This window comes from Nesoenas mayeri (genome assembly GCF_963082525.1).
Source record: "Nesoenas mayeri genome assembly, chromosome: 2".
Taxonomy (NCBI): domain Eukaryota; kingdom Metazoa; phylum Chordata; class Aves; order Columbiformes; family Columbidae; genus Nesoenas; species Nesoenas mayeri.
The window spans coordinates 45398882-45413055 of record NC_137543.1 but is presented as its reverse complement, the minus strand read 5'-3'; the positions used below and the strand labels follow the sequence as shown (position 1 = coordinate 45413055).

Sequence of the window (14174 nt, the reverse complement as noted above, 5' to 3'; positions counted from 1 at the left end):
TCCATGCTACAACCTCCTTTCAGGCAGTTGCAGACAGCGATAAGGTCTCCCCTCAGCCTCCTTTTCTCCAGGCTGAACAGCCCCAGTTCCCTCATCCGCTCCTCATCAGACTTGTGCTCCAGACCCCTCACCAGCTTTGTTGCCCTTCTCTGTACTGTTGTGGTTGCTGCTTTGCATTGCTGTAAAAATAAACCCTGACATCTTGCTATGGAGGCTCACAGGATCACAAGTTTTCCCAGTATGAGAGAGCAGGCTGCCTCATGCAGCAGAAGCTCTGTGGAGCAGAGGTTGAGGACCACGTTCTGATTGCTCCAGCCTAAAGGAAATCTGCCTGCCTGCTGTGATACAGAATGGCTGAATGGATTTATACAAGATAGATGTCCTGTTAAGGATTAGCCTTAAGGACTTCCAGAGATATTCAAACAAATAACATCATGGGTACATTCCCACTTTAACACTGATAGGAAGAACAAAAAAAAAATCTATTCATAACCAACATGTGAATGTCAGACCATGGTTGTTTGATCATGGACTTCTAAACATTTTGTGACACTGAAAAAAGGGCAGAGTGTTTATAATTAACCAGCACATGGCCTTCTGTAGCCTCCTTTGATACAAAGGATACAGGACACAGTTTAAGGACAAGGCACTGGATTAGAACTGTGCTTTCCCACTATGACAGAATTCAAGTACTTGGTATGTTTCACATGTTGTGGCTTGGTCTCATCATTAGTTTTTTGCTGCTATTATGTTTTCATTTATGTGTTTATTCCCCATTTTATATACTTTAGTAGCTCAGAGAAGGAGTGAACCTCAAAGAACACATACTCTGCAAAAGTAAGCACACAACCTAATCCAGTACACATCCTAGGAAAAAATTGTGAGTGCTGTGGCCTCATCTGCAAGGGGAAGTTCAAGTTTTAGATCTCTTACAGATGTTAGTACTCCGTTCACATTTCATGTTCAAACCTGCACTCTGAAAATTTGTCTCAGCTTTGCCTTTGGCTTTGCCTTTGGCTTCAGTAGCCAAATCTGGGTGCTATTGACCAGATAGAGTAGATTTAAATGTGCCATCACGTCCAGATTACAGAACTATCTGCCCCATGTGCCACCCACTGATGGAGTACAAGCTATCCACTCCATGCTTTAGTGGTTCTGTAACCACAGAGCCTATTCTTGTGGTTGCAATTAATACTGAGGAAGAGCAGGAATCTTTCTGTGCATCCAGGACTCATTTTTCCAACCTGGCTCGCTAAAGAATGAAGCTGATGTGACAACACTTTGCCTGTTTTTGTGCCTCACTCCGTAACTTCTGAGCCTTATGGTTAATTCTGAACAAATAGATTGAAAGAAATTTCCCATAAATTGCATGGAAATGAACAGTCGGGTAGAGGAAAGGAGACATATAAATGTCTCTAGTGAAGGGAGGATTTCAGCCTGAACTGAGAATTTATTAGACATTACAAAATCTGTCTCATAGAAAGCAAGTATGAATGTCCCAAGAATGGGAAACGCTTCATTCAGAACATGCACCTATTACAGGTAATTTCATTGCAATGTGAGACAGAAACCATCATCAATTAGTAATGCTGCTCCCTGAACCACTGATGTTTACCTGTGAGTGAAGATCTTCTTATGAAGTCTATAGCATCATTTGTGCTACCAGATTTTATGTGGGGAATTGACTGTTTTAAAAATGCTTATTGTAAATATTTTATATTGCTTTCAACCTGATAGCACAGTGACAGAGAATGCGAGACATCCAGGATATCCTGAAGGGATGAAAATAAATGATAGCTCTCAGTCCAGTGCTGCTCTTTGAAGGGACCTTACCTAGCCAGATAATGCTATGGGACAATTGTTAAATCCCAGGAGAGCTTTCGGAGTGTCATCCACAGGAGCCTTGCTGAGAGCAGAAGTAATTAGTTCCAGCTGAGCACACAGGCACATAACTGTAGGAAGGGCTGGCTACTTTCATCCTAGGAGAAAAAAGGCATTTCTTTCTAGAAGCCAGGATAACACACTCTGGAAACAGCAGAAATTTGGTGTTCAGCTAGGTGTGCGTTTTGGAGCTGCAGGATGGAATTGCACTCACTGCCTGTGAAAATTATGGGTTTCTGTTCACTGGCTAGCTGAAAAATTCCCATAAAATACTACACAGCATTTTCTCTGCTTCACAAGGGAGTTCTCTGAGGTCACTGCTCAGCAGCCCAAGACTTGGCCTTCCTACAGGTGTCCACAGCGTGCTAGACAGTTCCCAGAGACATCCGTAAAGTTCTCTTTTGGGAGGCTTTCCTGAAATCTGTAATCTAAACACCAGTGTTGCTGAGCTTTTATGTATATCTTTGTGTGTTCTGGCACCTGATAAAAGTTCCATTATTTTCAGCGAGTGGGTGTCACCTGGTGATACCACAGCTTCCTCTGAAGAGGTGCTTTTGTTGAGTTCATCCTTAGGTTATACATGGCCTATTTTTATTTTTTTTTTTCCCAGAAACTCCAGGAAAGACATCTAAAAATCTCCACTCTTGTGCATCTCATTTGGATTTCTTCCCACTACAGAAGGCACTAGCTAAAACCCAGCTGTTCTCAGAGAAGCGATGGCACAGCAGCCAAACTCCTCTTGTGTGCAGAACAGTAAAAGCACAAAACGACATACGAAACCTCTGCCAGGTACTGATGGAGCAGCTACAGGTTCATTGTTAGAAGGACCACTAGTGACTACTAAATGCCATCAGATGGATTGGGATAGCCAGTTACAGTTTAATGGCTCCTCTCAGGGTCCTGGGAAACTAACTCGTAAAAAGCACCAGAGGTCTACTACATCACTTTGTTTTTTAACTAGCCACAAAGGCATTTAACTGAGCATGCCAGAGAGTGGGATCTCTGCTGCAAATGGATCTGACTGAGCAAGACACATTTGCTGCAGATTCTCTAAGGCAGAGAATAATTTCATTTTTGTGGCTGCTCAGCCCTTGGTGTAGGTTAGTCCAAGACTTTTTCTTCAGTAACAGTGGGGTCCTGGAATTCACTGCAAGCTTCTAAAAACTGTATATATCTGTATTCACTGCACACAGGTTATCCAGCTATAACCACCTTAATCACTAGTGCTGAGCTGAGATTCAAACCTGCGGTGAAGTGGCAGTGCTTTCTGGATCAGCATGATCCTCAGTGGAAGGATTTTACTTTTTTAATCTTTAAACTTAGTGTCTGCTTTAAGAATTTACAAAACACTGTGACAATTTTGTAATATAAAGTCAACCATGATAATTTCTTGTGCATTTTAAACCCATACTTAACTATAATTAAGATGAAAAAGTTGCCCTGTTAATGGCATTGTCACTAGTGTGTAAGAGACAATGTTTTTAAAGAAATATTTTGGCTCTTACTTATGCCTACTCTGCTTGGGACAGCGATGGAAGAAGTACTCAGTTTTCTGCTCATGGACTATTCTTGCAAGTGTGCTGTATAAGACAGAAGCAGTACTTCTTTATAATGCTAATGGAATAGTCCATCAAACCTCACTTTGCAGCTGTTTTTGGTAGAGTATGAAAAAGGATCCTCACTTCTGCAAGTCTGATGACACTGACATGCTCCCTACCACAAGCCTTCCTATTATGTCAAACAGTTTGAATTAAACCTTCATCCACAGCTTCCCAAGCACAAGAGAAGCCATCGGTGTGCTCACTGAACGGGCTGTCATATGCCTCAGTGACAGGAACAAAAGCGGTGATGTGCGTAGCACAGAATGAGCGTGTTCAATGGACCAGCCCATGGTAGTCAGACCTAACATCAACGCCGGTCTAACCTGCCGCTCCAACATTCATCTTTCCTGGGCTTGTGGCGCTCCTTCGGGAGCACAAATCACTCCTCCCTATTCCTCAGTGCCCTGCCAGCCACCAGAGGGCATGTTATAGCTACACCTCTGTCAAGATGATTCACTCCTTGACTACTGAAAAGGCAAGCGCTACTTTTTTCCCTTTCTTTTCCTCAGAGTGCCCAGAACAGGCCTGATTAAACAAACAAACAAACAACAAAAACCAGATGATCAGTTTTATACTCTGGATAAAGCACTTGTGCATACTGCCCATAGAAAGCCCAGCCTGAATGCAGGGTCCTTCCCAATCTGGGCACTGGGGAAGCACTGCTGAGGCTGGAGGCAATACCTGCTGATACCATCATGGTATCAGCATGTACCATCATGGGAAAAGGTTGTGGGAGCACGTCAGTGCGATGGGCTCAGAAGTCCCCCAGGAAATGCTGAGATAGCTCCTACTAGAGTCAGCATTGGGGGAACACTGGGACCCAAGTCCTGCATTTGGCTCAAGGACTGAAGATTTTTCTTTGGATATAAATCTAGACTGTCTGTGTCAAACATTTTATTTGGTGCGCTCTTCTCATCACTTGTATGCTCATAAAAAAATCCCTAAAATTTATAGGCTAATTGCTCCACCTTCCAAGTAACACTTCAGAACTATTTTGCACACACACATTTTTAGCTAAGACTACTGGTTTTTAACTCATTAAAATGTAACCGCTCATGTTCTCAGTCTAGCAGCTGAAAAATGCTTGATGTGTATTTCAAACTACACTGACAGTATCAAACAATGAGCAAATAAGCTTTTGCTGTGTATGAAAAATGCATCACTTCTCTTTGGAAAATAATTCTAAAGATGAGTTTAGAAACCACCTGGATCTTTTCCAGATTTACAGTTGTCCCTCCTACAATTATTTAAATACCTTTATTCCTTCTATCCATAACATTTTGGAGCACAGTGTGCTGCAGGCCAAAACATTAAACTTTGAATGTATGTAAATGTGAGCAGCATTTTACTTGAGTGACATGAGGAGTTCCTGAGACTTTGAGAGCCAGCCAGCCAGCACACTGCACTGAACTGCACATGCAGATAAGGAACATTTCTATGTTACTTGTGTGCAACAGATGATCACAATTCAGTCAGGAAAAATGTTTCCAAAATGCTCTATTTTTTAAAACTTTTCCATTATTAGCCCTTTTAATCAGCTCTATTTGTGTTTTTTGGACTAGCCACCACTTACAAAAAGAAAAAAAAAATAACAAAATATAAGAAATATCTAATAAAAGTAATTTTAAAACAATACAGTTGTCCATGGATCTGGACACTTACCTATAAGCAAGATTACTAATGCATCTGTGATGTAATAACCAAACAGGAAAGGCTTCTGCCAGACTTCCACACCAACAGCACCAGTGAGCAGATATGCTGTAATTAACACCTACAGAAAAAGGATAAAATATTTTCAGTCCTTTACATTGAAAGGCACAAAAATTTGCTTTATCATCTTAGTGAAAATGCAAGAATAAAAAAGCCCTGTCATTTTCCTCCATGGTCCACTTTACAGGACCTTATGCCACCATCCCAAAGCAATCACTTCTAAGCAGTGAAGCAGCTTCCAGGACCACCAACAAAATTCTCTAAAACTTATGAAATACAGTAAGCAAGCAACTTCCCTGCTAATGTGTGCACCTGCTTGCATTTCATAAGTATTACTGACAAGCCTTTGCAAAGCACCCAATTTCTAAATCCCTTCTTAAAGCCAGGTCTCCCCACTGCAAATGCACTTTCTTGTATTTGCATATAGACTTTAGAATTAGCAATGTGGTTATTTTTGCAGCTGACCATATCAGAATAAATGAGGGGGGAGGAAAATCTAAGCCCACCTGAAATAATTAAAAAATTAAATTGGATGTGAAGAAATAAAAAGAATGGGAGGCAGCTGAAATCTTGCCTGACTTTTTATTTGTTTGACAGGAAACATCCTTATAGGACACAAAAAGAAACAAGTAGTCAAACATCAGTGGGAGTGAAAGAACTCAAACAGACTCATGAGTCGCTTAACATGCTTTAGTGCCACCAGTTTCAGTAGTGATGTAAACGTAGTTTCAACTCTCTCATCAGTTAATTTTGTCACCCAGCTGAGGTCAGAATTCTTAATGCAACCAAAACCCTATAGCTCCTATAGCTATAACCTTCACACCCACACTGTTGCTTGCAGCAGCGCTGCCCACTCACAGTTTCTGGCACAAACTGATGAAGCTTTCCCATGCAAGCACAGAACTGAATGTGATACAGCAGTTCCCAAGCCTGTGTGCTACTGATCCCACCTCCTCAAGGGACCAGCCTCTCCCTTGAAAACTGTTTCCCAGCTCAACCCAGCTCGCCCATCCCAGCCTGCGGAGCTGCTGACCTGCTCTTTTCCTCAGATATTTTGTTTTCAGCTCCTTAGTTTCACTCTAGGACTCATAAGGGGCTCTATGGTTCATGCTACGTCTCAACCTCCTGAACTGTTCTAGACTTGGATTAAGAATTAATTGTGAGCATTTACTTTAGCTCTAAATTAAAACAACTATGTTAATGATAAAACCATTTAGAAGACTGGATTTTCACATATCTATTCCCAGATAACATTCAGCAACTTTTTTTTTCCATTCAATACAGCTTCTCTCTCTGGGATAACTAATACCTTCCAGTTTTACTTGTATGACCAATTTTACTGTTTTTTATTTATTCTTTAAATACTCATTTTTTTACTATTATAGTTTATCACTATGTTTTTTCTTCATTTTTAACTTCAACAAACACATTTCATAGAATCATAGAATCATTTAGGTTGGAAAAGACCTTTAAGAACATTGAGTCCAAACATAAACCTAACACTGCCAAGTCCACCAGTCTTTTAAATTAGTTGCTTTAATTTAAAGATACACTGAAAATCTTTTTTATTCTAGGCAACAAGCTGTTGTAGCAGAACACTGACGTCCATTAAACTCCCTGTTACACCTAGATATCACTATATTTGACTTCACTTACTTCTACAATCTAAATTCAATAATCTTGCCCTACTAGTATGTAACTTTTAAAGAGTTTTGCTTGAATGGGGCATTGCAGAATTGGATGTTGGAATTGCCTCTGCAAGAACAAGCAGCACAACAGCTCTGCAATAGAGAAGAGCAGGTACTAGTATTAAAGTTATGTCTTTGGGCATTGAAGACAGTGAGTCAAATTTTGGTCTAAATGAAGGACATGTATAACGGGTTTTACAACCAACTACAGCAGAGCTGACATTTGGCTTTCTAAAGAAACTGCATTATGTTATTCCTAAGACACGATGGATGGACACCTGGCCCCATCAAAGTTGATGGCAAAACTCCAAGTGGCTTGGACTGAGCCTGAATTTACCCTCACACGTTGAATTCTGAACAGACTTTTTTGGCAAGCAATAAAAGAGGAGCTTCAGTATTATCTGTTATTACTGTCAGTACTGTCAGCAGCGCAGCCGTGTCAGCACATCTCTAGGAACAGGAGTGCTGGTACAACGGGCCCTCCTGGGGAATCCCCTGCCCTGGGATTCAGTGATGTAGCACTCACAGGTTGAGATGCCTCTTATTTAACAGATGTTGTGTATGTTAAAAAAAACACTCTTTGGCTTCAAATTTTTCCTGTGTTGTTTTTTAACTTTGACTTCAATGAGGTAGTCTCAAAGACCTCCTTTAGAAAGCTGGAAGGATGAAAAAACGGCTGTGTGCCTTGATCTAAGCTATATTATCAAAAATTGAAGATTGTCAAAATTATTAGACAAAAGCTAAGTAAGTAAAACAGTTGTATAAATAGTTTTAAAGGCAGTGATGGTAAAAAAAATATATATAAGATATATTAAAATTTAAAGTACTGTTCCTAAGTGCAACTGAGTAACTCTACTTAAGAAAAGATGGCCAGGTTTTTTACTCATCTCTCTGGCATTAATCAGCTTTAATACTTCTCAGATAGAAACATAGTCTTTAGCAAGTAAAAATAATTGCAACCTTTTGCAAAAATTAGATTAAATAACACAAGTAAGGACCATACAGCAAGTCAGTGTCACATGCATACAATCTGGGATTACAACTCTCTGCAGCATGTGACCAGAAAAATTTCTGGCTTGCCAAGGCAATATCTGGGAGGAGGAGGAGTACTTATGCAGACAAAAGTCTGGAAATACATGGTGTTAATTTGTACGCTCTTTGTTATGGCTTAACAGCAGGACAGCTGGTTTCTGAGCAGTGGCTCCCTATCTTGTCACAGATTTGTAAATCACAGAAACATAGTCACCTTTGTCCATCTGTTAAATCAGAACATTACTTCTTGAATGTGGCATTGGGAAAATTCCATATAACCATAAGGCAGTATAAATCCCCAAAATCTTCCAGCTTCTAGCCTTTTAATTATCCTCTGAAGTATTTGATTTTTTAAAACATCACCGACTCTTTCATGTCTTTCCACTACTGCAGATGTAAGTTTTCTGAACAAAATATACTAGATTGTGTGTACATGTACATACATTTTTTTCTACCCAATGACTTACCATTTGTCTTACACACAGGCACATGGAATATGCTGCATGATGTACTATACAGGAAAAAAAAAATCAAACATTTTCTCATATTTTTTTTTAATGTACTGGCCATGCTTTTAAATTCTTCGTGATTCCACAAAAAAAAAAATGGAATTAATTGTACTGTAATATTCAATTTCGCTACTATATTCCAATAGCATTAATTGTTCGTGTGTTGACATATTTTCCATTAACCTAGTGCTCAAACTGAACATGTAGAGAGCAAAGTAATTTAAAATAAAGGTTACTTTTTCCCTTTGAAAATAAATGTGACACTTGCCTAAAAAAGTAAGAACTAATAATTTCCTACAAGTGATTTCAATAGCAATTAGCTTTAGTGTGATGTGTAATTTTTCCATTTTCTTTTTTTTCTCAGTATTTTTTCTTTCAATAAATAAAGGTGGAAAATGAAGCCTATAAAAATAGTTTCTTATATGTCTTAAAAAGGTTAAACATGCAGTATGTGATAGGTAAATAGCTACAGGAAGATTAATTAACCACAAAAGGTTTGAGTAGAATCATAATTGAGTGGTTAAGAATGAAGCAATCTGATGCGGAAAGAGCCTGTGCACCACAGGTTCTTCCGTTTATATTTCATAGAATCATAGAATCATTTCAGTTGGAAGAGACCCACAGGATCATCGAGTCCAACCATAACCTAACCTAAATCTGGCACTAAATCATGGCCCTAAGAACCTCATCTAAACACCTTTTAAACACCGCCAGGGATGGTGACTGAACCACTTCCCTGGGCAGCTTGTTCTAATGCCTGACAACCCTTTCCATGAAGAATTTTTCCTAATATCCAATCTAAACCTTCCCTGGCACAATTTGAGGTTGTTTCCTCTCATCCTATCACTTGCTACTTGGGAGAAGAGACCAACCCCTCCATGCTACAACCTCCTTTCAGGTAGTTGTAGACAGCGATAAGGTCTCCCCTCAGCCTCCTTTTCTCCAGGCTGAACAGCCCCAGTTCATTTCACATCAACACACTGTGGGGGTTTCCCTCAGATAAGGGAGAACTGAGTTTTGTCTCCAGCTGTGGCAGGAGGAAGCTGGAAACAGACACCATGGCCTGGCCAATACTGCTTCTGCACTGCTATCAGTTCTTTTAGTTCAATAATTTCAGTGTGTTCCTACCTTCGGAACTAAATAATAATCAATATTACTTCTCCACAAGAGAGGCTATGCTTTCCACAGCCACTCCCTTGGAAAAACTCTGAAAATAATCTGAATTCTGATAATGTGACCAAAGAATGACACATTTGCCTCTTCATTTTTCTTCTTAACAGAGACTTTTAAAATTTGTCCCTTAGGAGAGATGAAGTTTTTTAAGACATGATGTGCCCTTGCATTGCACGGGATTTCTCTGCCAGTTCCTGACACACCGGCTGCTGCAGCACTCCCCAGGAAAAGCTTGTATGACACATATTTCAGCATGAGTTTTGCAAACTGCTTCTCAAAGGAAAACCTGGTACATGGCATCCAAAATATCTCTTCATCTGTTTTGACTGAAAGGAAAGGAGAAAAGCAAGTTCTACAATGTTTAAGTTGCTACCTGCGTCATATACTTCATTTATTCAGAGTTTCAAGCCAAACAGAGGGTTCTCCCCCAGGGCCTGGGTGGACCATCCACAGCCATTGGGCAGAACCACCTGGGAAAGCACCTCAAACCAAAAACCTGGGGTTTATGGTCCAAGCGTCCATGCCTGTAGGCACGATTGTACACGGGATTTGCGGTCATCCTCTACTCACAGGGCTAGGACAAGGCCGGAGAGAGCTGCCCTTTGCCTTTCACACATGCTGCTTGTGCTTTCCTGCTTTTTTCGAGCTCACCCTCTAGGTTGGGAAGAGTGAGAGAAACAAGTGTAGGATTGTCTGGGTCACTCCAGTTCCCATGTGCCTCTTATTTTCACTTTTAAACTTCTATTTAAGAATATAAAGGGTACCTCTCTGTTATGCTTGAGGCAGCACTGATGTAAGCAGAGGTATCACTACATCACATTAAGGAAAAATAAACATTTTGTCCCCCTCCTATGAACTCAACTGCAGTGGCTTATGACAAGCAAAAGCAGGATCAGGGGAGTACTTCATGAGGGAAATGTTAAAATTTTCAGGAGAAAAAAATAGATGTTTAAACAATCCAGAGGACATCTGTGAAAACTAACATATGGCAGGAAGCCTTTCTCAGGAAAGTTTTGTCTTTTTTTTTTCTCAAAGAAACTTAATTTGTAGGTATTGGCTTTCTTTGGTTGGGCTTGTGACAAGATGTATTCAATAAAATAGCACGGGTTTCTTTTTTAGCCTTCTCCTCAGCCCATGAATTTTGGGGGTTTGTGTTTACTTGAAAGTAAGGAGACAGCTCCTTGTGCTGGAGGGAGGATGGGGAAGAGGTGTCTTTTCCTAGATTCGGGATCCACAAACATAACAGCCCTCTGACCAAGCATCTCTCAAACTCATTACAGCCATTTTTCAAGTTTACACACCACGGTTTCCTATAAATGGCTTTCTGCTGTAATCAAAGCTAATTGGAGTGCCAATTACAGCCCAGCTAGCATAATTAGGTTACCAATTCTGATGAGTCATCAAGTCATAGAAAAACGTGATCTGCGTAAGTCCCACAAATTTCTCCATTTATAATGAGGTATTTTTTTCATGAGGAAGAGCGGCTCTTTTTATACCACAGCTAACAGCGAGCCAGTGAGCAGGCTGTCTGTGTTTATATACAGTGGATCTGACTCAGCAGCAGTGTCCTGGGAGCTACATGAGCTACATGCCAATTCAGCTCTCATTATGGTCAACAGTTATCTGTTTGCACACTTCTACTAATTACTGTATTTCCTGAGCTTGTTGTGATAATGAAGTCCAAAGTTCCTGGCTACCATCAATTTTGAAAGCAGAAGCAGGAGACTAGACCACCTGAATGTCTGACATGCCAATGCAATAGCATCATGTTGTTGGTCAAATTACTGAAGACAGAGCAGAGAGAAGCACATCTGTGCAGCAATCCAGCTAGGAATGCCGTGAAGGAAACAGAGAACTAAATGCTGGGAATCAGTCTGAAAGCAGCCTGCAAACGCATCCATCCTCTCTGCCTCTAATGCAACTGTAGGAATATCTGGCAGAGAAGTGGTGTGGAAAAAAACAAAATCAGCAAGGGAACATTACCTTTCCTACTCATCATCAGGCATTTGCTAATGTCCTCACTATCCTTTCCTCCAAAGAGATGGAGAGGAAGAGCTCGCTTTAATAGTGCACCCATCATGTAAAATTGCTGAATGGGTTTAAAGCACAAGAGTAAGGCAATGCTTGTAGGGGAACTGGGTTGGGTGGGAGTGCTGATCTGCTGGAGGGCAGGAAGGCCATACAGAGGGATCTGGACTGGCTGGATCAAAGGCTTGAGGCCAATTGTATGAGGTTTAACAAGGTCAAGTGCCAGGTCCTGCCCTTGGGTCACAACAACCCCAGGCAGCACTACAGGCTTCGGGAAGAGTGGCTGGAAAGCTGCCTGGGGGAAAAGGATTTGGGGGTGTTGATTGACAGCCAGCTGAACATGAGTCAGCAGTGTGCCCAGGCAGCCAAAAAGGCCAAAGGCATCCTGGCTTGTATCAAGAATAGTGTGGCCAGCAGGACTAAGGAAGGGATGGTCCCACTGCACTTGGCACTAGTGAGGTCCCACCTCGAATCCTGTGTTCAGTTTTGGGCCCCTCACTACGGGAAAGACATTGAGGTGCTGGAGAGAATTCAGAGAAGGGCAACAAAGCTGGTGAGGGGTCTGGAGCACAAGTCTGATGAGGAGCAGCTGAGGGAGCTGGGGCTGTTCAGCCTAGAGAAAAGGAGGTTGAGGGGAGACCTTATCGCTGTCTGCAACTACCTGAAAGGAGGTTGTAGCATGGAGGGGGTTGGTCTCTTTTCCCAAGTAGCAAGTGATAGGATGAGAGGAAATGGCCTCAAGTTGTGCCAGGGGAAGTTTAGATTGGATATTAGGAAAAATTTCTTCACAGAAAGGGTTGTCAGGCATTGGAACAGGCTGCCCAGGGAAGTGGTGGAGTCACCATCCCTGGAGGTGTAGTGCCAGTGTTGGGTGTGTTAGATTAACAGTTACGACGGAATGATCTTGAGGGTGTCTTCCAACCAAAATGATTCTATGATTCTATGAGTTAAGATCTTTTACCAGACTGGTTAGTACAGCTGTAAAACAAAATACGTTATGTACTTCCCAGTGTGCATGAAATATAGTTTGGGCTAACGGAAAAAATACTACCTTGATTTACAAATCCTGCCTTAACTTTGTTCATAAGCAATCACAACTACAAAAGCTTAATGATGGGAAAGATGTCAGATAGGAAAACTGACATAGAGACATTTCAATAGTACAATCTTCCACCACTGTTGATAATTGCACTATATAGCATCAAAAAATCCTTATATGTATATGCTTATCATTTTGACTGTAGGCAAATCATCACAGAAGTTACTAGAAAGCGAGAATGCAGGACAGCAATGCAGCATCAGAAGGCAACAGGAAACGGCACTTGTTAGCACCTTGCATCCAAGTTAATCAAAGCAGTTTACAAACTTTACTGAAATCCAGCCTCACCACAAATCTGTCAGGCAGGGAAATGTTCTTACCATTCCTTCCCAGATGGGAAATCAGTCACAGAGGCATAGGTCACTAAAAGGCACTGACAGAATTAATGGTACTGCTCTGCTAGTTGTTACCCACTCTCATATTTAACCACTAACACAGTTCGGATGCTGTAGCAATCCAAAAGAGCTTTCTAAGCATTCACATGTATACCTACAGTGATCATCTGAGCAACCAGGGAAACTGGTTTGAACATAGCTATTCCTCTCCTGCTGGAAGAACTTCACTTAGAAGCCTAACACAGACATGGCTGAAACTTACGGACCAGCTGGCTGCCTAATGTCTTAGTCCCAAGCCAACTTCTTCTCCCAGAACCTATTTTCTAGGGAAATAAACAGATGCACCACAGCTGGACCACCATCTCTGAGTTGTTCTCAAACCACTGTATTCTGATTATGTTTACAGCAATACATCTGCAGCCATTAATTCAAATACTATATTTCCACTAAAACACATAGTTGAATATCTGTCAAACTTCTTTTCAGTTATGTATATTTGGCTGTACCTTTCATCTCATGCCTGTGACAGGAAGCTCAGAAGACTGGGACTGTGCTCTTCAGGCTGCAAGAGCCTGGCTACCTAAGAAACAGAGAAGGGCCAAGATGGGCCCTTGGTAGTGCAATGAGCTCGTTACTGCTGCTGCTCATTTGTGCACTGAGGTCACCACTCACCGTGGTGTCCTGGTCATATTTCTGAAGAGGTCCACCTCAAAGTAGGACTGTAAGCTGGGGACTTGCCGTGGGCTGATACATAATTCACAGTACTGAACACCATTCCTGGAGAGAAAACCTCTAATGGTATGACTGACTTTTTTAGAAGGGTAAAACTCACTCAACAACAGTTGACACTCATTTTATAGGTACACTGCTATTTCCATTACCAAATTCAATGTAAGAGGTGGTAGAATTGAGAAAGTCTAATATTGTATAACTGTATAATTACTGGTAATGAATATTACTTGGACTAATTTACACCGTGACTCAGAATCTAGTGTTGGTGGGAAAATTGCTTACAGCTTCAGAAAGCATAATAATTTTTGTTAATACCATGAATCAAATGCAGTTAAATGACATTCTCATGGGCACTATCTGACTTCTAGGCTTGCTACAAGCCTTTT

At 41.0% G+C, this 14174-nt stretch overlaps 1 protein-coding gene across 1 annotated transcript in view; it reads right to left on the bottom strand.

Moving 5' to 3' along the window:
• The window catches only part of LOC308038126 (ethanolaminephosphotransferase 1-like), a 57934-nt gene that overhangs the window by 14514 nt on the left and 29246 nt on the right, over window positions 1–14174 (bottom strand). The window contains exon 6 of the mRNA XM_080340409.1: window positions 5145–5253. Coding sequence (XP_080196535.1) covers window positions 5145–5253 — 109 coding nt within the window. The remainder of the gene's footprint in view (window positions 1–5144; window positions 5254–14174) is intronic.